The following is a 27,281-nucleotide window of genomic DNA, read 5'->3' on the forward strand; positions in this document are numbered from 1 at the left end:
AGCATACCACTGACATGACTGTCTCAATGACCAATGTTTTACAGAACAGCATACCACTGACATGACTGTCTCAATGACCAGTGTTTTACAGAACAGCATACCACTGACATGACTGTCTCCGTGACCAGTGTTTTACAGAACAGCATACCACTGACATGACTGTCTCAATGACCAGTGTTTTACAGAACAGCATACCACTGACATGACTGTTTCAGTGACCAGTGTCTTACAGAACAGCATACCACTGACATGACTGTTTCAGTGACCAGTGTCTTACAGAACAGCATACCACTGACATGACTGTTTCAGTGACCAGTGTCTTACAGAACAGCATACCACTGACATGACTGTTTCAGTGACCAGTGTCTTACAGAACAGCATACCACTGACATGACTGTCTCAATGACCAGTGTTTTACAGAACAGCATACCACTGACATGACTGTCTCAGTGACCAGTGTCTTACAGAACAGCATACCACTGACATTGCTGTCTGTAATGATTAACAATGTGTCTAAGACAGATTACAATGTCAATGCAGACTGTTGTTTGACATAGAATAGGTACAAAGTGGGTGCTTGTGTGTTTGTGGGTGCACGCACGCCCCATGTATGTATGGTAGTGTGTGTGTGTAGTTGTTTGCATACACTGTATGTGGTGTGTGTTTGTAAGGACACACCTGTATGTGTGTGTACTAACCAAACATCCCTCCCCCAGGCGTACAACCTGAACATGTATGGTAGCAAGTACCAGTGGATCATACCAGGCTGGTACCAGGGCAACTGGTGGGAGCAGGCCAACTCCACCAACTGCACCACCAGGAAGTTGCTGACCGCTATGGAGGGATACATCGCTGTGGACTTTGAACCCCTCAGCGCCAAACAGGTCAAGGGGATCTCTGGAAGGGTGAGTGTTCCTGATAAGCATTTTGGTACACGGTATAGTGTATAACTGTTTTGCACCTGCGGGGTGAGGAATATTTACAAAATATTACCTCAACTCACACATACAGTGAGGGAAAAAAGTATTTGATCCCCTGCTGATTAAGTACATTTGCCCACTGACAAAGATATGCTCAGTCTATAATTTTAATGGTCGGTTTATTTGAACAGTGAGAGACAGAATAACAACAACAAAATCCAGAAAAATGCATGACAAAAATGTTATAAATTGATTTGCATTTTAATGAGGGAAATAAGTATTTGACCCCTCTGCAAAACATGACTTAGTACTTGGTGGCAAAACCCTTGTTGGCAATCACAGAGATCAGACATTTCTTGTAGTTGGCCACCAGGTTTGCACACATCTCAGGAGGGATTTTGTTCCAGTTCCTCTTTGCAGATCTTCTCCAAGTCATTAAGGTTTCGATGCTGACGTTTGGCAACTCGAACCTTCACCTCCCTCCACAGATTTTCTATGGGATTAAGGTCTGGAGACTGGCTAGGCCACTCCAGGACCTTAATGTGCTTCTTCTTGAGCCACTCCTTTGTTGCCCTTAGGACGTTGACGGCTATTGTGGATGAAATGCTTGTACCTGTTGCTTTCTTTTTTGCTTATTAGCCACCGTGCTTCTACACCTGCATTGCTTGCTGTTTGGGGTTTTAGGCTGGGTTTCTGTACAGCACTTTGAGATATCAGCTGATGTACGAAGGGCTATATAAATACATTTGATTTGATTTGATTTGATTTCTTAGCCAAAGGACTCATTGTCCTATATAGTGGATAGAAGAAAAGCATTATATCTAAGGATGTGTCCCAATGCCACATTATTCCCTATTCCCCCCATAGGGCTCTGGTGAAAAGTAATACACTATGTTGGGAATAGAGTGGCATTTGGGAGGCAACCTAAAAAGCTTATATTGTCCCCATCTCTCTCCTTACATCCAGACACCTAAAGAGTACGAGAGGGAGTACAGTAAAGAGCTACAGCAGAAGGGGGTGGAGCCCTCAAAGTACCATGGCTTCGCCTACGACGGGATCTGGGTGATAGCAAAGACCCTGACCCGCGTCATGGATTTACTGCAGCACAAGGAGAGGCAGGACATGTACCACAACTTCACCGTGGACGACCGGGAGGTGGGCAAGCTGGTGCTGGACGTCATGAACGAAACCAACTTCTATGGTGTCACGGTGAGTCAATGGGCTTTCCCTGATATGAGGAAAAGGGCTAGCATCCTGTCTAGAGGGTATACCTGATCATCAAGCTGCCTCATGTTATAGAAACAGGAGACTGACTAGTGTCCTGTCCAGAGGGTATACCTGATCATCAAGCTGCCTCATGTTATAGAAACAGGAGACTGACTAGTGTCCTGTCCAGAGGGTATACCTGATCATCAAGCTGCCTCACGTTATAGAAACAGGAGACTGACTAGTGTCCTGTCCAGAGGGTATACCTGATCATCAAGCTGCCTCATGTTATAGAAACAGGAGACTGACTAGTGTCCTGTCCAGAGGGTATACCTGATCATCAAGCTGCCTCATGTTATAGAAACAGGAGACTGACTAGTGTCCTGTCCAGAGGGTATACCTGATCATCAAGCTGCCTCATGTTATAGAAACAGGAGACTGACTAGTGTCCTGTCCAGAGGGTATACCTGATCATCAAGCTGCCTCATGTTATAGAAACAGGAGACTGACTAGTGTCCTGTCCAGAGGGTATACCTGATCATCAAGCTGCCTCATGTTATAGAAACAGGAGACTGACTAGTGTCCTGTCCAGAGGGTATACCTGATCATCAAGCTGCCTCATGTTATAGAAACAGGAGACTGACTAGTGTCCTGTCCAGAGGGTATACCTGATCATCAAGCTGCCTCATGTTATAGAAACAGGAGACTGACTAGTGTCCTGTCCAGAGGGTATACCTGATCATCAAGCTGCCTCATGTTATAGAAACAGGAGACTGACTAGCATCCTGTCCAGAGGGTATACCTGATCATCAAGCTGCTTCATGTTATAGAAACAGAAACTCCTGCTCTACTGTATATGGGCCATTCTGGCTGGAACAAGGCTTGCTTTGACATGAGCAGGGAACATTATCAATATTATAACGAATAACAACAATATATAGAAGACAGGTTTTTATCAAAAGTCAAGCTTTGTCATGACTGTGAGTATGTGTTTACTTTGCTATTCTCTCTCTACAGTATATATTTAATACATCATTCTTTATACAATAAAACAGTGACATCAGGTGCCAAGTTGTGTTTATCTGAAGGAGGCTCAGACCTTCAAGTCTCTCCAGGTCAGAGGCAAGCCTTCAGTATTGAGGTCAGCCGTGTTATACAGGGCCCAGCGTGAAATGACCTCTACAGTAACCAGGACTATGGAGTCCAACCTGGCCAGACCTTTCAGCAACAGCTTGGCCCTCCCCACTCCCACTGTGCCCCATCCTGATTCAATGACACACTAACACAAACAAATGTGTACACACACACACCGTCATGTTCTCAAGCACACACAGAGTGATGTACACATATGCACATGTGCACACACAGACACATAGACACACACACATACACACACACACACACACACACACACACATACACACACATACACACACACACACACACACACACACACACACACACACACACACACACACACACACACACACACACACACACACACACACACATATACACATACACACATACACACACACACACACACACACACACACACACACACACACACATCTGATTCAACTCTGGAGAGCTGCTAGGCCAGGCACCAGCCACATTAATGTACATGAATACAGTAAAGAACTGTCAAAGGGGCACTTAAAGCAGACCTTTTTAATTATACTTCACTTTAGAGACCATTACCAACCTAATACAGAATATTGGTGGTTGGGCTGTCCCCATTGGTGGTTGAGCTCTCCCTATTGGTGGTTGGCTGTCCCTATTGGTGGTTGGGCTTTTCCTTTTGGTGGTTAGGGCTGTCACTATGACAATCCCAGTGTTCTTATTGGCTATGCTCGTTACAAGCAAGTTGCTTTTCACAACATGCAACCAAGCGCTACTGTGAGCGTGCCACTTAACATGGAATTGTGATGAGACATTTCCTCAGGCCCAAACCACATTAAAGGCCATTTCATCATGATTAGTGGCTCTAAACCAAGAAGATTATGGAGAAATGAGGCCTCCATCACACCACGGATCAGTCTGACTAGCAAATACTTATCGAAGACCATTAGAGAGAGAAGACGTGTGTGTGTGTGTGTGTGTATATGTGTGTGTGTGTGTGTGTGTGTGTGTGTGTGTGTGTGTGTGCGTGCGTGCGTGTGTGTGTGTGTGTGTAGGATATGGCTGCTGGCTGCTGCTGGCGGATGTGAAGAGATGGACAGAGATCAGAGAGGGAGGAGGAGATGAAGAAGATAGAGAGAGAATAGAGAGAGGAGAAACAGAGAGGGAAGAAAGGAATAGTGGTACAGAAAGAAAGAGTGAGAGCAAGAGGAAAGTGAAAGAGAGAACAGGAAAACAGCAAGGGAGAAAGAGGAATAGTGAAGGAGAGATGGCTGAAGAGGTAGAGAGAGAAAGAGGGAGAGATGGTGTCGTAACCAGTATTGAGAGTGGAGAAAAGGTTGATCTCCCTTGGGGCACTACAGTACACCATACTCTCTCTCCCCCCAGTTCCCTCAGCCTCTCTGGGGTGAAGTGGGCTGCCAGTGGGTCTGTCTCTGGAGGCTACTGGAGGACAGTGGCAGGGAGGGAGACATGGATAGTCCAGATAGCCTCATCTCCCTGGGGTCCTTCTGCCAGGGTGGCTGCCAGAGCTGTGTGTGTGTGTGTGTGTGTGTGTGTGTGTGTGTGTGTGTGTGTGTGTGTGTGTGTGTGTGTGTGTGTGTGTGTGTGTGTGTGTGTGTGTGTGTGTGTGTGTGTGTGTGTGTGTGTGTGCGTGCGTGCGCCTGTGTCTCTAAGGGGATAACATACAGCTGCACTAGTACCATCTATTCAGAAAGCAACACAGAAAGCAACACTATTGCATAATATGATTTACAATTGTGTTCATTTGAGCAGAAAATACCCTAGTAATGGTATTGAAAAATTACTTATCACATTTGCTCCATTCAAATGCTCTATTTAGAGCTCTGTGCTCTGCAGTAATTTATAAATAATTTCAGTTATGATTTATTACAATATTTTGTATTCAGGCTGTTTGATCCATCTGATAACTAACTGTACATGACATGAGACGATAAAAAAGCTTGATGCGGTTTATACAGTCTGCACAGAACCAGCCATGCATTACAGTAATGACAGAGATATAAGGTCTGTTCCAAATGGCAGACTATTACCTATGTAGTGAACTACTTTTGACTAGAGCACTGCACTATGTAGGGAATAGGCTGCCATTTTAGACATACACATAACCTGTCAGGATAATTAACCCCTTTACTGTGCCTTCATAGAGCATCAGAGTATAGGTGTGTATTTCTATTAGAGGAGAAGGAGAACCATGGGGAACACACACACACACACACCATACCCCACCGTGACTCTGCGTTTCCACACACACACTACACACACACCATACGCACACACCATACACACACACACACCATACACACACACACACCATACGCACACACCATACACACACACCATACACACACACTACACACACACCATACGCACACACCATACGCACACACCATACACACACACCATACACACACACCACACCCCATCGTGGCTCTGCGTTTCCACACACACACTACACACACACCATACGCACACACCATACACACCATACACACACACCACACCCCATCGTGGCTCTGCGTTTCCACACACACACTACACACACACCATACGCACACACCATACACACACACCATACACACACACCATACCCCATCGTGGCTCTGCGTTTCCACACACACACCATACCCCACCGTGACTCTGCGTTTCCACACACACACTACACACACAACATACGCACACACCATACACACACACCATACACACACACCATACACACACACACCACACCCCATCGTGGCTCTGCGTTTCCACACACACACTACACACACACCATACGCACACACCATACACACACACCACACCCCATCGTGACTCTGCGTTTCCACACACACACTACAAACACACCATACGCACACACCATACACACACACCACACCCCACCGTGACTCTGCGTTTCCACACACACACACTACACACTACACACACACACCATACGCACACACCATACACACACACCACACACACACACCACACCCCACGTGACTCTGCGTTTCCACACACACACTACACACACACCATACGCACACACCATACACACACACCATACACACACACCACACCCCATCGTGGCTCTGCGTTTCCACACACACACATCACCCGTGTACTAGACCCGCTGCCTAAACATCCCCAGTGTGAACCACAACACGTGACACTAACACACCAGTCAGTCTAATGTGCTCTCTGGGTGCCGCCTGCTATTGATCTAGTCTAGTGGCAGAACAATAGAGGAAGTGAAACATTAGCTCAGAGAAGCCTCCAGGGCTTGGCCGGGGCTGTTAGCAGCACTGTGAACATGTACAGTGGAATTCATCCTCTTCATGTATGGCCTGGAGGGGAGAGGAGACAGAGGAGGGGGGAGATTGGGGAGATAGGGGAGACAGAGGAGACAGAGGAGATAGGGGAGACAGAGGAGACAGAGGAGATAGGGGAAACAGAGGAGACAGAGGATATAGGGGAAACGGAGGAGACAGAGGAGATAGAGGAGACAGCGGAGATAGGGGAGACAGAGGAGATAGGGGAGACAGAGGAGACAGAGGAGATAGGGGAGACAGAGGAGACAGAGGAGATAGGGGAGACAGAGGAGATAGGGGAGACAGAGGAGACAGAGGAGATAGGGGAGACAGAGGAGACAGAGGAGATAGGGGAAACAGAGGAGACAGAGGAGATAGAGGAGACAGAGGAGATAGGGGAAACAGAGGAGACAGAGGAGATAGGGGAGACAGAGGAGACAGAGGAGATACGGGAGACAGAGGAGACAGAGGAGATACGGGAGACAGAGGAGATAGGGGAGACAGAGGAGACAGAGGAGATAGGGGAGACAGAGGAGACAGAGGAGACAGAGGAGATAGGGGAGACAGAGGAGACAGAGGAGATAGGGGAGACAAAGGAGACAAAGGAGACAGGGGCCCTTGTCTATCCAGACAGTAGGCGTGTCTCAAAAGGCACCCTATTCCCTATGTAGTGCAATATCCTTTCTACCAGGACCCGTAGGCCAGTGTATTGGTCTTAGTGCCTCCTGTCTAATGGATGGTAACACAGCCTGAGGGCAGATAGTCCTTACATGCGGACATAGAGAGGTGTGTGTGTGTGTGTGTGTGTGTGTGTGTGTGTGTGTGTGTGTGTGTGTGTGTGTGTGTGTGTGTGTGTGTGTGTGCGTGTGTGTGTGTGTGTGTGTGTGTGTGTGTGTCTGTGTGTGTGTGTGTGTGTGTGTGTGTGTGTGTGTGTGTGTGTGTGTGTGTGTGTGTGTGTGTGTGTGTGTGTGTCAGGCTGCTGCTTTCTGTCTCCAGACCTCCAGGGAACTCCCTCTTTTCACACATGCAGCCCACAACCAGAGACTCTCTCTGGGGCAAACATTCCGCTTTCCTCCCTTCCTTCCTTTTCTCACCTCCAGAAACAAAGTAGCAAAGTGATACTGCCATCTCACCTCCTCAAACACAGTTATACCGCCCTCATCAACAAGGGCAGGCTGGGTCTGTGAATCCCAGAGAGGGCTGTTAGTCTGGGTCAACTCACCCTGTCTCCCTCCCTGCTCCAGCTGAACCAGAGCTCCAGGAGCTGGAGAACAATGTAAGAGGGACATTTTGTTTCTTCTTTTATGTATCTGCCATTAGTGAGATTTGAATATCAAGACCCTCCAGATTAGAAATACAACATCCGGTATTGATTGTGCATACTGATATTTTTACACATATTTATTTTATTTTTGGGGGTATTTTTTTTTAACCTTTATTTAGACAGGGAATTAATCAGTGGACACAGGCAGTTGGAAGTAACAGACAAAAGGGTTGGATCAGGGATTGAACCCTAGGCTCTGGTGGAGAGAGGAGCCAGGAGGATTGACACTAGACCACAGGCTCTTCAAAAAATTTCACACATATTTCTACACTTTTTACAGTTTCTTAAGTGCACTACACAACCACACACTTACGTCAGGCTCAGGAATGTCAGCGATCGCTCAGGATGACTTCCGGCAGCAAAACACAGTGAACCTCCTGGCAACAGTCATGCAGCCTGAGCCCCCCAGTGGGGAAAAGATTAGGAACTACAACATACTCTCTCTCGGCAGTCACATGCTTAACAGGACCATGTGCTGAATGTCAAAGGTCGTAAAGTAGGAGTGCTGATTTAGGATCAGTTTTGCCTTTCAGATAACAATTAATAAGATTAAATGGACAGTGGGAACCTGATCCTAGATCAGCTCTCCTACATACTCCTGCAGAAAGACACAATTACACCGTCTTATTAAACACAATTGATGGCAGGTAAAAAGTTCCTTCGTTCCAGAGTTACAGCATCTGACCCTGAGTACTTATACATTTACAGTGCCTTGCAAAAGTATTCACCCCCGTGGCATTTTTCCTATTTTGTTGCATTACAACCTGTAATTTCAATTGATTTTTATTTGGATTTCATGTATAGTCCAAATTGGTGAAGTGAAATGAGAAAAATAACTTGTTTCAAAAAATTCTAAATATATATATTTTTTAAAGTGGTGCATGCATATGCTATGAAGCCCCTAAATAAGATCTGGTGCAACCGATTACCTTCAGAAGTCACATACAGTAATTAGTTAAATAAATTCCACCTGTATGCAATCTAAGTGTCACATGATCTGTCACATGGGACCATTATAAGCCGTACACTCCATAGAGTTGGACTTTACAGAAGAGTGGCCAGAAAAAAAAGCCATTGCTTAAATAGAAAAATAAGCAAACACGTATGGTGTCCGCCAAAAGGCATGTGGGAGACTCCCCAAACATATGGAAGAAGGTACTCTGGTTAGATGAGACTAAAATTGAGCTTTTTGGCCATCAAGGAAAACGCTATGTCTGGCTCAAACCCAACACCTCTCGTCACCCCGAGAACACCATCCCCACAGTGAAGCGTGGTGGCAGCATCATGCTGTGCATGTGTTTTTTATCGGCAGGGACTGGGAAACTGGTCAGAATTGAAGGAATGCTGGATGGCGCTAAATACAGGGAAATTCTTGAGGAAAACCTGTTTCAGTCTTCAAGAGATTTGATACTGGGAGGTTCACCTTCCAGCAGGACAATGGCCCTAGCATACTGCTAAAGCAACACCCGAGTGGTTTAAGGGGAAACATTTACATATCTTGGAATGCCCTAGTGAAAGCCCAGACCTCAATCCAATTAAGAATCTGTGGTATGATTTAAATATTGCTGTTCACCAGTGGAACCCATCCAACTTGAAGGAGCTGGAACAGTTTTGCCTTGAAAAATGGGCAAAAATCTCAGTGGCTAGATGTGGCAAGCTTATACAGACATACCCCAAGAGACTTGCATCTGTAATTGCTGCAAAAGGTGACTCTACAAAGTATTGACTTTGGGGGGGTGAATAGTTATGCACGCTCAAGTTTTCAGTTTTTTTTGTCTTATTTCTTGTTTGTTTCACAATAAAATCTTCTGCAAAGTGATAGGCATGGTAGGCAAAAAAAATCAATTTTAATTCCAGGTTGTAAGGCAACAAAATTGGAAAAATGCCAAGGGGGGTGAATACTTTCGCAGGCCACTGTAAAGAAAAACACTACCGGAGTCTCAGAATAGGAAGCAGGAAACACTTATGGTACTTTTCTACTGCAGTTTTCTACCGATGCTTAGCCTAAAGACTCTTTTTGTTTTAGCGCCATCTCACCACTGTCAGCATATGGGGCGGCAGGGTAGCCTAGTGGTTAGAGCGTTGGACTAGTAACCGGAAGGGTACAAGTTCAAATCCCCGAGCTGACAAGGTACAAATCTGTCGTTCTGCCCCTGAATAGGCAGTTAACCCACTGTTCCTAGGCTGTCATTGAAAATAAGAATTTGTTCTTAACTGACTTGCTTAGTTAAATAAAGGTAAAACATTTTATATAAATATAGCACTTAGCAGCAGTGTCGAGCCTAGCTACAGGTAACTGCCGGAGGAAACACCAACATAAAGTGTCTTAATAGGGTGTTGGGCCACCACAAGCCGCCAGAACAGCTTCAATGCGCCCTGGGATAGATTCTACAAGTGTCTGGAAATCTATCAGAGGAATGTGACATCATTCATCCAGAATCTCCCATAAGTGTTCAGTTGGGTTGAGATGAAACATCCCATGCTCTTTTGAGAACCATCTTTCAAAGTCACTGAGGTCTTCTAGCCATCCTACCATGCCTTTCTAAGGTCTTCGAAAGCCAAGTCAACAAACAGATTACCGACCATTTCGAATCTCACCATACCTTCTCTGCAATGCAATCTGGTTTCAGAGCTGGTCATGGGTGCACCTCAGCCACGCTCAAGGTCCTAAACAATATCTTAACCGCCATCGATAAGAAACATTACTGTGCAGCCGTATTCATTGATCTGGCCAAGGCTTTCGACTCTGTCAATCACCACATCCTCATCGGCAGACTCGACAGCCTTGGTTTCTCAAATGATTGCCTCGCATGGTTCACCAACTACTTCTCTGATAGAGTTCAGTGTGTCAAATCGGAGGGTCTGCTGTCCGGACCTCTGGCAGTCTCTATGGGGGTGCCACAGGGTTCAATTCTTGGACCGACTGTCTTCTCTGTATACATCAATGAGGCCGCTCTTGCTGCTGGTGAGTCTCTGATCCACCTCTACGCAGACGACACCATTCTGTATACTTCCGGCCCTTCTTTGGACACTGTGTTAACAACCCTCCAGGCAAGCTTCAATGCCATACAACTCTCCTTCCGTGGCCTCCAATTGCTCTTAAATACAAGTAAAACTAAATGCATGCTCTTCAACCGATCGCTACCTGCACCTACCCGCCTGTCCAACATCACTACTCTGGACGGCTCTGACTTAGAATACGTGGACTACAAATACTTAGGTGTCTGGTTAGACTGTAAACTCTCCTCCCAGACCCATATCAAACATCTTCAATCCAAAGTTAAATCTAGAATTGGCTTCCTATTTCGCAACAAAGCATCCTTCACTCATGCTGCCAAACATACCCTTGTAAAACTGACCATCCTACCAATCCTCGACTTTGGCGATGTCATTTACAAAATAGCCTCTAAAACCCTACTCAACAAATTGGATGCAGTCTATCACAGTGCAATCCGTTTTGTCACCAAAGCCCCATATACTACCCACCATTGCGACCTGTACGCTCTCGTTGGCTGGCCCTCGCTTCATACTCGTCGCCAAACCCACTGGCTCCATGTCATCTACAAGACCCTGCTAGGTAAAGTCCCCCCTTATCTCAGCTCGCTGGTCACCATAGCATCTCCCACCTGTAGCACACGCTCCAGCAGGTATATCTCACTAGTCACCCCCAAAACCAATTCTTTCTTTGGCCGCCTCTCCTTCCAGTTCTCTGCTGCCAATGACTGGAACGAACTACAAAAATCTCTGAAACTGGAAACACTTATCTCCCTCACTAGCTTTAAGCACCAACTGTCAGAGCAGCTCACAGATTACTGCACCTGTACATAGCCCACCTATAATTTAGCCCAAACAACTACCTCTTTCCCAACTGTATTTAATTAATTTATTTATTTTGCTCCTTTGCACCCCATTATTTTTATTTCTACTTTGCACATTCTTCCATTGCAAAACTACCATTCCAGTGTTTTACTTGCTATATTGTATTTACTTTGCCGCCATGGCCTTTTTTGCCTTTACCTCCCTTCTCACCTCATTTGCTCGCATTGTATATAGACTTGTTTATACTGTATTATTGACTATGTTTGTTTTACTCCATGTGTAACTCTGTGTCGTTGTATCTGTCGAACTGCTTTGCTTTATCTTGGCCAGGTCGCAATTGTAAATGAGAACTTGTTCTCAACTTGCCTACCTGGTTAAATAAAGGTAAAATAAAATACATTTGAAAAAAATGCTAGCCAAAGTAGTGGGCAACTGGGCATTTTTTATACATGACCTGATGTTAATTGCTTAATTAACTCAGGAACCACACCTGTGTGGTCGCACCTGCTTTCAATGCACTGTGTATCCCTCATTTACTCAAGAGCTTCCTTTATTTTGGCAGTTACCTATAGGTATCTCTCTCTCTCTCTGAGCTTACACTTTCAGTCACTTTTTAAATGCCATACAACAGCAGAAAACTCTCCATCCCACCGCAGTTAGCCTAGACTGCTGTCTGTGAGGACAGTAGGTTTAGCTAGCTCTCTCTCTCCGGGCTCACACAGACAGACACTCAGTCACATCACAGATGCATACAAATACAGGGTACCAATCAGGGTGCAGAAACCCGCCCAGCGACTGACTTCAAAGCCTCAGCGTCTTTTTGAACTGAAATTGGCTCTTCAATAGGTTTCCTTCCTTCCCATCTCTCTGTCAGCGCTGTTTTATTAATCAGCTCCATGCTAACTCTCTCTCTCTGTCTCTCTCGTTCACCTGTTTTTCTGTGGCCGGCAGTAATCTCAGATCCAGTTAAATGTTTAATTAGGGAGTTCTATGGGCAGATGGCTTGATGAATTAATTCCACAGTCTTGATGGATGAGGACGGATAAGGGAGGGAAGGCAATGTGTTAGTTGCCAGACTTTTTGTGTGTGAAAATATCTGCATATTTTCTTCATGATTTTATTTGGGCTCGATTGTTTTTTTTTAGAATATCAATGATGATCCATGTGAAGAGTGTCATTTGTTTCCAGTCGCTTTCACTTAAGGCTGAACTCAAAGACATGTCAAAGTTTTAAAGGTAGAAGGACTGACAAATGATGTCTGTTCAGTAGCCAAAAGGTGGTATTCTCACTTAAGACATTAAAGAAGATTTGTGATAAGAGTTCTCATTTACAACTGCAACCTGGCCAAGATAAAGCAAAGCAGTGCGACAAAAACAACAACACAGAGTTACACATAAACAAACGTACAGTCAATAACACAATAGAAAAATATATGTACAGTGTGTGTAAATGTAGAAGAGTAGGGAGGTAAGGCAAATAGGCCATAGAGGCAAAATAATTACAATTTAGCATTAAAACTGTAGTGATAGATGTGCAGATGATGATGTGCAAGTAGAGATACTGAAGTGCAAATAAGCAAGAGGATAAATATTGGCTGTGTACAGGTACACAGTAAGCTGCTCTGACAGCTGATGCTTAAAGTTAGTGAGGGAGATATAAGACTCCAGCTTCAGTGATTTTTACAATTCGTTCCAGTCATTGGTAGCAGAGAACTGGAAGGAAAGGTGTTGGCTTTGGGGATGACCAGTGAAATATACAGTTGAAGTCTGGTTCATCCTTGGAATCAATTTCCAAACGCCTGAAGGTACCACGTTCATCTGTACAAACAATAGTACGCAAGTATAAACACCATGGGACCACGCAGCCGTCATACCGCTCAGGAAGGAGACACGTTCTGTCTCCTAGAGATGAACGTACTTTGGTTTAAAAAGTGCAAATCATCCCAGTACAACAGCAAATGACCTTGTGAAGATCCTGAAGGAAACAGATACAAAAGTATCTATATCCACAGTAAAACGAGTCCTACATCGACATAACCTGAAAGGCTGCTCAGCAAGGAAGAAGCCACTGCTCCAAAACCGCCATAAAAAAGCCAGGCTACGGTTTGCAACTGGACATGGGGACATAGATCATACTTTTTGGAGAAATGTCCTCTGGTCTGATGAAACTGTTTGGCCATAATGACCATCGTTATGTTTGGAGGAAAAAGGGGGAGGCTTGCAAGCCGAAGATCACCATCCCAACCATGAAGCACGTGGGTGGCAGCATCATGTTGTGGGGGTGCTTTGCTGCAGGAGGGACTGGTGTACTTCACAAAATAGATGGCATTGGGAGGTAAGAAAATTTGGTGGATATATTGAAGAAACATCTCAAGACATCAGTCAGGAAGTTAAAGCAAATGTGTCTTCCAAATGGACAATGACCCCAAGCATACTTCCAAAGTTGTGTCAAAATGGCTTATGGACAACAAAGTCAAGGTATTGAAGTGGCCATCACAAAGCCCTGACCTCAATCCTATAGAAGATTTGTGGGCAGAACTGAAAAAGCGTGTGCGAGCAAGAAGGCCTACTAACCTGACTCAGTTACACCAGCTCTGTCAGGAGGAATGGGACAAAATTCACCCAACTTATTGTGGGAAGCTTGTGGAAGGCTACCAGAAATGTTTGACCCAAGTTGAACAATTTAAAGGCAATGCTACCAAATACTAAATGAGTGCATGTAAACTTCTGACCCACAGGGAATGTGATAAAATAAATAAAATATGAAATAAATCATACTTGTTACTATTATTCTGACATTTCACATTCTTAAAATAAGACAGGCAATTTTTACTAGGATTAAATGTCAGGAATTGTGAAAAACTGAGTTTAAATGTAGTTGGCTACGGTGTAACTTCCGCCTTCAACTGTACCTGCTTGAGCGGGTGCTACAGCAAAAATATATTCTTAGGATATCAGCAAATTAATCTGCTGACCAATCATTTTGTTTACTTCGTATGAACAGACGCATTTTTGCAAACTTCTAATCCAAAAAGAAGCCCAGTGCTAGTCCACTAAAATCTGTTAATGTGCCAACACTTGGGGCCTCCCGAGTGGTGCAGTGTCTCACAGATCCTTGTTCGATCCCAGGATGTGTCGCAGCTGGCCATGACTGGGAGACCCATGAGGCGGCGAACAATTGGCCCAGCGTTGTCGGGTTAGGAGAGAGTTTGGCCGGCCATGTTGTCCTTATCCCATCGTGCTCTATAGACTCTTGTGGCTGACTGGGTGCAATGCACGCTGACATGGTCGCCAGGTGTACAGTGTTTCCTCCGACACATTAACAAGGGTCAACAATGTTTGGTTTCAGCTTGGTAGCTGATGTGGATCATGTCACATGGACAAGGCAGCATAATATGGACAAGGCAACAAGTGTATTGTATTGAACATGTGATTCCTCATTGAGTCCTTAAGTACTTTAAATGCTTTAAAATGTTCTAAATGTGTTTTTCATTCCTTTTCTATCCAGGGCCAAGTCATGTTCAGGAACGGAGAACGGATGGGAACCATCAAATTCACACAGTTTCAAGGTACTGTAAGCACATGTTGTAGGATTGTTGCATTGCTGTGATGTTCTGTTGAATTGCTCTAGTATTATGATTGGTTTCTGTCTGGCTGATGATGATGTCATAGTTATCCTACTCTGGGGTTACCCAACCAGTGGTGGTTGACTGCCAGGGGGCTGCCGGGTGGGATTTTCTACCCAGGGGTGTGATCTGTATTTGGGGGAATCCCCCCAGCTCCCGGCCCACCCCTCCCTCAGCACCAGTATGCCATTATTAATCCGCTCATCTTTATCTTATCTACCCCACTGCAGAGGTGCCCCCTGTGGCAGCTTAAATCGGGATGTAGGTGTGTTTGTGTGCGTGCATGTGTGTGTGTGTGGAAACACTCGGGGGAGGCGGACCTGTTTGGTTGTGGGAGTGAGGGAGTTTTTCAATTGGAAGGCAACTGGCAGTCATGTCATGGATAAGCAAATAAATGTTATCATCAGTGAACTGGAGAGCTCTTGCTCCATAGCGCTGTGAAAATGTCATTATGAGTACCTAGCCTTAGGCAGAACACCCCCCCCCCCCCCCTCCCCACCACTCACCCTCCCGCATGACACACACCTGCCTTTCTCCTTTTCTCCCCTCTCTCTCTCTCCTTTTCTCCCCTCTCTCTCTCTCATTTTCTCATTTTCACCCCTCTCTCTCTCTCTCTGAATCTCCTCCTAACTCTTCCACATACTCATCTCTTCTTTTCACCCCTCTCTCTCTCCCACCCTCCCTCCATTCATATCATGACCTTATTATGGCTACCATCCTTCCCTTCCTTCCTTCCTTCCTCCCTCCCTCCCTCTCTCTCTCTCTCTCTCTCTCTCTCTCTCTCTCTCTCTCTGTCTCTCCCCCCCCCCTCCCTCCCTCCCTCCCTCCCTCCCTCCTGGCTTCTCAGGGAGTGTGTGACGACTGTTTGACACAGGAGATGAAGAGAAAGTGAGAGAGAGTGAGAGAGAGCCGAGAAAAAGAGGAGAGGAGAGAGAGCGAGAGGAGGGATTGCCCTGGCTGAATATTTAACCAGGATCTGATCCTCTCCTCAACCCTGCCATCTGTCCTCATGCAGTGTGGGAACAGCTCACTCATTCCCCTTTTGAAGGATCTATCAAAGCCTGTCTTTCACTCTCAGCCCCGCTCTGTGGTTAAGTTCCCCTTAGGTACAGATCTAAGATCAGCTTCCCCTCCCCAATCCTAACCTTAACCATTAGTGGGGGAAATGCAACGCTGACCCAAGATAAGCATCTAGGGGCAACTTCACCCTACATCCCCCCTCAACTCATCAGCCTACAGATCACCTTACATAAAGTCTCCTGGTAAGCTGACAGGGACAGCTTTGCATTTTCCTCATTAATGGTTACGGTTAGGATTGGGAGAAGGGAAGCTGATCCTAGATCTGTTTCTAAGACCTAAGAGGAACTTTACCGCAGACTGCGGCTGAGGGTGCAGTGTAAGAACACCGAATGCATTAATATTCAAACAATTTCTTATGGTTTAGTAAATCAAATCAAATTGTATTTGTCACATGCGCTGAATACAACAGGCGTAGGTAGACCTTACAGTGAAATGCTGAATACAACAGGCGTAGGTAGACCTTACAGTGAAATGCTGAATACAACAGGTTGTAGACCTTACAGTGAAATGCTGAATACAACAGGTGTAGGTAGACCTTACAGTGAAATGCTGAATAGAACAGGTGTAGGTAGACCTTACAGTGAAATGCTGAATACAACAGGTTGTAGACCTTACAGTGAAATGCTGAATACAACAGGTTGTAGACCTTACAGTGAAATGCTGAATACAACAGGTTGTAGACCTTACAGTGAAATGCTGAATACAACAGGTGTAGTAGACCTCACAGTGAAATGCTGAATACAACAGGTGTAGTAGACCTTACAGTAAAATGCTGAATACAACAGGTTGTAGACCTTACAGTGAAATGCTGAATACAACAGGTGTAGTAGACCTTACAGTGAAATGCTGAATACAACAGGTGTAGGTAGACCTTACAGTGAAATGCTGAATACAACAGGTGTAGTAGACCTCACAGTGAAATGCTGAATACAACAGGTGTAGTAGACCTCACAGTGAAATGCTGAATACAACAGGTGTAGTAGACCTTACAGTGAAATGCTGAATACAACAGGTGTAGTAGACCTTACAGTGAAATGCTGAATACAACAGGTGTAGTAGACCTTACAGTGAAATGCTGAATACAACAGGTTGTAGACCTTACAGTGAAATGCTGAATACAACAGGTTGTAGACCTTACAGTGAAATGCTGAATACAACAGGTTGTAGACCTTACAGTGAAATGCTGAATACAACAGGTGTAGGTAGACCTTACAGTGAAATGCTGAATACAACAGGTGTAGTAGACCTTACAGTGAAATGCTGAATACAACAGGTGTAGGTAGACCTTACAGTGAAATGCTGAATAGAACAGGTGTAGGTAGACCTTACAGTGAAATGCTGAATACAACAGGTTGTAGACCTTACAGTGAAATGCTGAATACAACAGGTTGTAGACCTTACAGTGAAATGCTGAATACAACAGGTTGTAGACCTTACAGTGAAATGCTGAATACAACAGGTGTAGTAGACCTCACAGTGAAATGCTGAATACAACAGGTGTAGTAGACCTTACAGTAAAATGCTGAATACAACAGGTTGTAGACCTTACAGTGAAATGCTGAATACAACAGGTGTAGTAGACCTTACAGTGAAATGCTGAATACAACAGGTTGTAGACCTTACAGTGAAATGCTGAATACAACAGGTGTAGTAGACCTCACAGTGAAATGCTGAATACAACAGGTGTAGTAGACCTCACAGTGAAATGCTGAATACAACAGGTGTAGTAGACCTTACAGTGAAATGCTGAATACAACAGGTGTAGTAGACCTTACAGTGAAATGCTGAATACAACAGGTGTAGTAGACCTTACAGTGAAATGCTGAATACAACAGGTTGTAGACCTTACAGTGAAATGCTGAATACAACAGGTTGTAGACCTTACAGTGAAATGCTGAATACAACAGGTGTAGGTAGACCTTACAGTGAAATGCTGAATACAACAGGTGTAGTAGACCTTACAGTGAAATGCTGAATACAACAGGTGTAGTAGACCTTACAGTGAAATGCTGAATACAACAGGTGTAGTAGACCTTACAGTGAAATGCTGAACACAACAGGTGTAGTAGACCTTACAGTGAAATGCTGAATACAACAGGTTGTAGACCTTACAGTGAAATGCTGAATACAACAGGTTGTAGACCTTACAGTGAAATGCTGAATACAACAGGTGTAGTAGACCTCACAGTGAAATGCTGAATACAACAGGTGTAGTAGACCTTACAGTAAAATGCTGAATACAACAGGTTGTAGACCTTACAGTGAAATGCTGAATACAACAGGTGTAGTAGACCTTACAGTGAAATGCTGAATACAACAGGTTGTAGACCTTACAGTGAAATGCTGAATACAACAGGTGTAGTAGACCTCACAGTGAAATGCTGAATACAACAGGTGTAGTAGACCTCACAGTGAAATGCTGAATACAACAGGTGTAGTAGACCTTACAGTGAAATGCTGAATACAACAGGTGTAGTAGACCTTACAGTGAAATGCTGAATACAACAGGTGTAGTAGACCTTACAGTGAAATGCTGAATACAACAGGTTGTAGACCTTACAGTGAAATGCTGAATACAACAGGTTGTAGACCTTACAGTGAAATGCTGAATACAACAGGTGTAGGTAGACCTTACAGTGAAATGCTGAATACAACAGGTGTAGTAGACCTTACAGTGAAATGCTGAATACAACAGGTGTAGGTAGACCTTACAGTGAAATGCTGAATATAACAGGTGTAGGTAGACCTTACAGTGAAATGCTGAATACAACAGGTTGTAGACCTTACAGTGAAATGCTGAATACAACAGGTTGTAGACCTTACAGTGAAATGCTGAATACAACAGGTTGTAGACCTTACAGTGAAATGCTGAATACAACAGGTGTAGTAGACCTCACAGTGAAATGCTGAATACAACAGGTGTAGTAGACCTTACAGTAAAATGCTGAATACAACAGGTTGTAGACCTTACAGTGAAATGCTGAATACAACAGGTGTAGTAGACCTTACAGTGAAATGCTGAATACAACAGGTTGTAGACCTTACAGTGAAATGCTGAATACAACAGGTGTAGTAGACCTCACAGTGAAATGCTGAATACAACAGGTGTAGTAGACCTCACAGTGAAATGCTGAATACAACAGGTGTAGTAGACCTTACAGTGAAATGCTGAATACAACAGGTGTAGTAGACCTTACAGTGAAATGCTGAATACAACAGGTGTAGTAGACCTTACAGTGAAATGCTGAATACAACAGGTGTAGTAGACCTTACAGTGAAATGCTGAATACAACAGGTGTAGTAGACCTTACAGTGAAATGCTGAATACAACAGGTTGTAGACCTTACAGTGAAATGCTGAATACAACAGGTTGTAGACCTTACAGTGAAATGCTGAATACAACAGGTGTAGGTAGACCTTACAGTGAAATGCTGAATACAACAGGTGTAGTAGACCTTACAGTGAAATGCTGAATACAACAGGTGTAGTAGACCTTACAGTGAAATGCTGAATACAACAGGTGTAGTAGACCTTACAGTGAAATGCTGAACACAACAGGTGTAGTAGACCTTACAGTGAAATGCTGAATACAACAGGTTGTAGACCTTACAGTGAAATGCTGAATACAACAGGTTGTAGACCTTACAGTGAAATGCTGAATACAACAGGTTGTAAACCTTACAGTGAAATGCTGAACACAACAGGTTGTAGACCTTACAGTGAAATGCTGAATACAACAGGTTGTAGAAATACTTACTTTACAAGCCCTTAACCAACAATGCAGTTTTAAGAAAAAAATACCCCAAACATATTTTTTCAAAATGTTAATTCATTTCCTTGGCGCTCCGGTATCGCTTGCCGTGTGGCAGCAGAGAGAACAGTCTATGATTAGGGTGGCTGGAGTCTTTTACAATGTTTAGGGCCTTCCTCTGACACCGTCTGGTATAGAGGTCCTGGATGGCATCCCGGTGATGTACTGGGCTGTACGCACTACCCTTTGTAGTGCCTTGCGATCGGAGGCCGAGCAGTTGCCATACCAGGCAGTGATGCAACCAGTGCAGCTGGATGCTCTCGATGGGGCAGCTGTAGAACCTTTTGAGGATCTGAGGACCCATGTTAAATAACTTCATTCTTCTGAGGAGAAATAGGTTTTGTTGTGCCCTCTTCATAACTGTCTTGGTGTGCTTGGACCATGTTAGTTTGTTGGTGATATGGACACAAATGAACTTGAAGCTCTCAACCTGCTCCAACACAGCCCCATCAATGAGAATGGGGGAGTGCTCTGTCCTCCTTTTCCTGTAGTCCACAATCATCTCCTTCGTCTTGATCAAGTTGAGGGAGAGGTTGTTGTCCTGGCACCACAAAGCCAGGTCTCTGACCTCCTCCCTACAGGGTGTTTCGATGTTGTCGGTGATCAGGCCTACCTTTGTTGTGTCATCGGCAAACTTAATGATAGTGTTGGAGTCGTGTCTGGCCATGCAGTCATGAGTGAACAGAGAGTACAGCAGGGGACTAAGCATGCACTCCTGAGGGGCCTCCGTGTTGAGGATCAGCGTGGCAGATGTGTTGTTGTCTACCCTTACCACCTGGGGGCAGGATCCAGTTGCAGAGAGAGGTGTTTAGTCCCAGTTTCCTTAGCTTAGTGATGAGCTTTGAGGGCACTCTGGTGTTGAATGCTGAGCTGTAGTCAATGAAAAGCATTCTCACATAGGTGTTCTTTTTGTCCAGGTGTTAAAGGGGAGTGTGGACTATAATAGCGATTGCATCATCTGTGGATCTGTTGGGGTGGTATGTAAATTGGAGTGGGTCTAGGGTTTCTGGGATAATGATGTTGATGTGAGCCATGACCAGCCTTTGAAATAATTTCATGGCTACAGATTTGAGTGCTACGGGTTGGTAGTAATTTAGGCAGGTTACTTTAGTGTTCTTGGGCACAGGGACTATGGTAGACTGCTTGAAACATGTTGGTATTACAGACTCAGACAGGGAGAGGTTGAAAATGTCAGTGAAGACACTTGCCAGTTGGTCAGTGCATGCTCGGAGTATGCGTCCTGGTAATCCATCTAGCCCTGCGGCCTTGTGAACGTTGACTTGTTTAAAGGTCTTACTCACATCGGCTACGGAGAGCGTGATCACACAGTCGTCCGGGACAGCTGATGCTCTCATGCATGCTTCAGTGTTACTTGTCTCGAAGCGAGCATAGAAGTAATTTAGCTCGCCTGGTAGGCTCGTGGCACTGGGCAGTTTGTGGCTGTGCTTCCCTTGGTAGTCTGTAATTGTTTGCATGCCCTGCCACATTGGACAAGCGTCTGAGCCAGTGTAGAGAGATGTAAAGGTGTTTCCCCCTAAGTTTAAAGCTATATGAAGGTTAATTCATTATTGAATGAAATTCACGTTCTGTCATCTCCAGCAATAGAGTGCTGAGATGGTAGGATGACGTAGGTTTGATTGGGACAGCTGTAGAGAATAACCCTGCATCCCAAATGGTACCCTATTTCCTATGGGCCTTGGTCAATAGTAGTGTACTATATAGGGAACAGGGCGGCACACAATTGGCCTGGGTTAGGGGACGGATTGGCAGGTAGGGATGTTCTTGTCCCATTGCACACTAACGACTCCTGTGGCGGGCTGGGTGCAATGCATATTGACACGGTCGCCAGGTGTACGTCGTTTCCTCCGACACATTGGTGCGGCTGGGATCCGGGTTAAGTGGGCATTGTGTGAAGAAGCAATACGGCTCTCGACCTTTGCCTCTCCCGAGTCTGTATGGGAGTTGCAGCGATGAGACAAGACTGTAACTACCAATTGGAGAGAAAAAGAGGTTTAAAAAAATGAATATATCTATATTTTTTAAGTCTTCAACCTAGGTCAGGTAGACAGGGACGGAAGTCACCCTGCTATACATGGGCAGCATAAACAGTGCATCATTAGCTTGATCCCAGATCTGTTTGTGCTGTCTTGCCAACTCCTATGGACGAACATATCTGTGATCAAGCTAGTGTATCAGCACCTCTGTGTCTGGAACCTCTGGGTTCATCAATCTGAATGTGATTAACAGAAATGCACTGATCCCAGATCTGTTTGTGCTGTATTGCCCGCTCCTATGGTCGTCACGCCAAACAGATATGGGATCAGGCTAGTGTTTCAATCTGTATCTGATTTACAGTAATGAAGGAGGTAATTGAACAAACAGATGTGAAACGTAATTTCAGAAGTTGGGTGAAGGTTTTGCGCTAACATAGCAGCAACAGCTCAGGGACGTAGTAGTCATAATTGCGTAGTGTTTATGTGTATCTGACACAGAACCAACATTTACATTTGTTATCAAGCCTCACACTGTAAAGAGACCGAGGGAGAGACCGAGAGTCGAATCGTCTCCCCTCATATCCCCCCTCCCCCTGTGTGCTGAGTGTAACTGTTCACCCATTTGTATGAGAAGGAGAGTGATGGAGCTGCTGTGTGTGACAGGGTCAATACAGAGCCTGTAATACACACATACATTTTTAAACTTAGGCATAGAGCCCTGTATCAGCTTTTAAGACGTCTCTTGAAGGAAATGGCTGTTTTAAATAGCGCTCAAGAGAGAGGTTTGTGTTATGGCTCAGGATAAATCACAATTTAGACTCATTTTACTGTATCTGTGAAAATGCCAATGTATTGCATTACCATTGCCAGCATACTATTGTTTTTATTTATTGTTGCTTTTATTTTTACGATTGTTTTTTTCACTGGAGATTTGTTCTCCGGTAATGTGTGTATAGTTTGTGCGGGGTGTATTCACTAGGAAACAAATGGAAGCAAATTGGCTAAAACGGAGAAGGACTAACCTGAACTTGTCCAATAAAAAACACTAATTTTCTTTGCAAAACGTTTTCAGTTGCAAAGCGTTTCACTACTGTTTGCTACAGAGGGTACAAACGAATACACCCCAGTACGTTACTGTTGCTAGCCATTATACCAATCTGTATCACAACCATTAACCCAATGCCATTACTCTCTGTTAGCTTGATCTAATCACTGATTTCCACGCTTAGCTAAAACACACAAGCTGTAAATGAGAACTCACTCTGCGGTATTCCTCATTCGTTTTGGAATAGATATTGTCTTATTTGAAATGTTACAGTTATTTTGGGTCAGATCTCTGCAATTTTACAGCGAGAGCTGTCTAGTTGACTGAAAGAGAAAGTTGTCCAAAGTGTTGTCCACATGCTGTCCTAACTGACGCCTTTCCTGGTTGTGTTCCTAACAGAGGGGCAGGAGGTGAAGGTTGGAGAGTACAACGCTATTGCTGATGTCCTGGATCTCATCAACAACACGATGAGGTTCCAAGGTAAGTACACATGAGATTGTGTGTGTGTGTGTGTGTGTGTGTGTGTGTGTGTGTGTGTGTGTGTGTGTGTGTGTGTGTGTGTGTGTGTGTGTGTGTGTGTGTGTGTGTGTTTGTGCATGCGTGCTTGTACGCGCACACACAGGGCATCCAGTACGCTCCTCTCAATCAATCATTCTATGTTGAATTATTTACCAGCATTTTTATTACACTATGTTTTCTTGTGTTGACAAGAAACCCCTCCCCTCCCTCCCTGTAGTCCCATACAAACACACTCTGGGACAGCCAAAACATTTGTTTCTATGTGTCAAACCACCATAAGATAGCTCAGTAAGATGAGACGTTGAAATCGATGGGCACAAAGACACAGAGAGGAAAGGAACGGGCAAACATAAGAAACAACGGTCGCTCACCAAGACAACCGATTCTGTATGGAGGTACATTTACACAGCTGATAAGAAAGTAGCCAAATTGAGGCGTTTTCCAATGTTAAGTAGCCTAATGGTGAGGGTTAATTTTGGATCTGTCCTTCTCCTGTAGAAGTGTTCAGTACTTTACATACTGTAGAATCAAAGTCACTGGATAAATGGATACACTTCAAATATTTTATTTACCTAGGCAAGTCAGTTAAGAACAAATTCTAATTTTCAACGATGGCCTAGGAACAGTGGGTTAACTGCCTGTTCAGGGGCAGAACAACAGATTTGTACCTTGTCAGCTCTGGGATTTGAACTTGCAACTTTTCGGTTACTAGTCCACCACACCACTAGGCTACCCTGCCGCCCCCACAGAGAAATCTAAAGAATTCTCTGTGGGTTATTGTACATTTCTCAGGCTAGGAACATCCCCACTGGGCACAGACGTCAGTTCCACATCTAGGTTCGATTTACATTTGATTGAGTTGTCAACTAATATAAATTCACCCCCCAAAAAAGCACTATGTTATTGGATTTAGGTTAAAAGTTGGGTGGAAAAAATATGAAATTCCCTAACGTTGATGAATTTTTTGCAAATCCAATCACTTTTCCACATCAATCCAACGTCATCATATTATTTTGAATGTTGCTGAAATGACGTGAAAACAATGTTGATTCAACCAGTTTTTGCCAGTGGGTCTGTGAATGTCCTCGTCTTCGTTCCGGAGTGGATCCTCCAAATCAACTTATTTTTCTTTTCCCCTTCTTGTGGAGTTGTTTTTCAATGTTAAATACTGGTGAGGGCTCTTTTTGGTTGTCTTTCCTTCCCCTGTAGAAGTCATTATTATACTTGTTTTTATATGGCAAACTGAGTTCCTCCTCTTCATTTCAGGGGTGGAGCCTCCTAAGGACCGTACGTTTGTGCGTCTGCAGCGTCGCAACATCAACGTACCCCTCTACAGCATCTTGTCTGTTATCACCATCCTGGGCATGCTCATGGCAGGGGCATTCCTCTTCTTCAACATCAAGAACCGCAACCACAGGTCAGTGGAAGAGGGAGGGGAATGGGGGGAGGAGTGGGTAGAGCTGTAGCCTAGCTGACACCACTCACGTGGTACACAGCAAGGGAGAGCTGTGACACACTGTTCCCGGACAGGAGTCCATTGTAAATGCAGTATTTGCGCAGAAATTAGTTGAGCTTTGATTGGTTCTCTCAAACATTGTTTTCTGAGACCTTTCTGAGACGTTGTTTGGATTTGGAAATCCAACAGTTGTGTTGGAAGTGGGTGGCGTTCTGAGGCTGTGTGTGGTTGTCTATGTTGGTGTTTGAGTGACAAAGACACAGAGGAGAACCAATCAAAGTACAGCCCACTTCGTTATCAAAGCATTGTGCTGACAACATCAAGGAGCCTTTCCATACTATGGAGTCAGGAAAACTTGGAGTTTGGTGGACTAGTGCTATCTAGACTAGTAGAGCTCCGGGGGGAAGTTTCTTCTCGGTACAGATCTAGAATTAGATTCCCCTCCCCCAGTCCTAATGTTAAATCCATTCACCAGTACTTTTGTATACTTTTTAGCCAGTAGTTCTGAAAATAGCACTCACTAGCAAAAAGTGGTCTCCAAAAATTGTGCAGATACTGTATGTGCACCACATCATTGCTCAGTCTCTCGCTCTGCTGTGTGTGCACCTTGCTAGCTGTCACTCAATTGGCAAGGGGCTGAAGCACATTGGCTAGAACTCAAATTGCTAGGAGGTTGGCCCATGTGGGGGGAAATATAGGGAAAATAGCGCATTCACCAAGACAAAAACACATTTGGAACTCTGTTCCCCCAAGTCGCTCCGCTGCTGTTACTGCATTCCACATGCACTGTTATATAAAACATGTTTCAATGTTAAAATGGTCCTTCTGAGTTTTTCAGTTTTGGAGCTCTGTGTTCCTCTCACAATTCCAAACCTTGCTGTACATGCTCCTCTCCTCTCCCTACAGACTGATCAAGATGTCCAGTCCCTACATGAACAACCTTATCATCCTGGGTGGAATGCTCTCCTACTCCTCCATCTTCCTCTTCGGCCTGGACGGCGCCTTGGTGTCCGACAAAGAGTTTGAGGCCTTGTGTACTGTGAGTATATAACCTGTACAGCTAGAACCCCATATATGCTGTGCTAATGACGTGTAAGATCCCAGGCTAACACTAGGCTAATACTATATCATTCTCTTCTGTCTTCTCCCCCATCGAAAGGTGTGCGATCCACTCTAACGCTAGCTTGCATTCTCTCTTGATCCCCTTCAAAAGGTGTGCATCCCAGACTAACGCCAGCTATTAGCTATCATTCTTTTCCTACTTCCAAAAGTATTTTCTTCATCCCTTCAAAAGGTGTAAGAACCAGGCTAATGCTAATGCACACTAGCTAACATTCTCTTCCTCCCTTCAGAATTACATTTTAACCTTTATTTAACTAGGCAAGTCAGTTAAGAACAAATTCTTATTTACAATGCCGGCCTACACCGGCCAAACCCGGACGACGCTGGGCCAATTGTGCACCGCATCGTTGATTCAAACCAGTGTGTCTGTAGTAACGCCTCTAGTACTGAGATGCAGTGCCTTAGACCGCTGTGTCACTCGGGAGGAAGGGGATGGGACTTCATATAATGGGAGTTGATTGGATCAGTCCCTGGGTCTTTCCTAACATGGAGCACATTAAACTCCTGCTCCCACAGCAAGCGTTTGAACGTGACTATCATAGCCTCTGGTTTAATTAAACAGGTTTGATTACAGCGATAACTGGTTTGCGTCCCAAATGGCCCCCTATTCCCTATATAGTGCACTGCTTTTGACCAGGACCCACAGAGATAAATAATGTTAGCTAGGCGGGTGGCGCAGCACATATCAACTGCCATCGAGTGCCTGCCTGCCTGCCCGGCTCACCTCAGCCAAAACAATCCAAAATGGAGGCTGTCACATCAGAGAGGAAGTGCTGAGGAAAAGTATGTGATCCAACCAATCAATATGCACTGTTTTCTTTGTATGGCTGCTGTAATTGTTTTTTTGTTATCTCTTTCTCTATCCCTCTCTTGCTGTCTTTTTTGCCCTCTTCCCCCTCCCTCGCCCCACATAAACACCCACACACA

At 44.6% G+C, this 27,281-nt stretch overlaps 1 protein-coding gene across 1 annotated transcript in view; it reads left to right on the top strand.

The window, feature by feature from the left end:
- LOC110496654 (gamma-aminobutyric acid type B receptor subunit 2) overlaps window positions 1-27,281 on the top strand; it is a 445,152-nt gene that overhangs the window by 318,767 nt on the left and 99,104 nt on the right. Inside the window, exons 6-11 of the mRNA XM_036953439.2 lie at window positions 717-905; window positions 1,887-2,129; window positions 15,210-15,270; window positions 23,657-23,737; window positions 25,043-25,193; window positions 26,139-26,271. Coding sequence (XP_036809334.2) covers window positions 717-905; window positions 1,887-2,129; window positions 15,210-15,270; window positions 23,657-23,737; window positions 25,043-25,193; window positions 26,139-26,271 — 858 coding nt within the window. The remainder of the gene's footprint in view (window positions 1-716; window positions 906-1,886; window positions 2,130-15,209; window positions 15,271-23,656; window positions 23,738-25,042; window positions 25,194-26,138; window positions 26,272-27,281) is intronic.

This window comes from Oncorhynchus mykiss, chromosome 18 (genome assembly GCF_057628025.1).
Source record: "Oncorhynchus mykiss isolate SJ-2025 chromosome 18, ASM5762802v1, whole genome shotgun sequence".
NCBI lineage: Eukaryota > Metazoa > Chordata > Actinopteri > Salmoniformes > Salmonidae > Oncorhynchus > Oncorhynchus mykiss.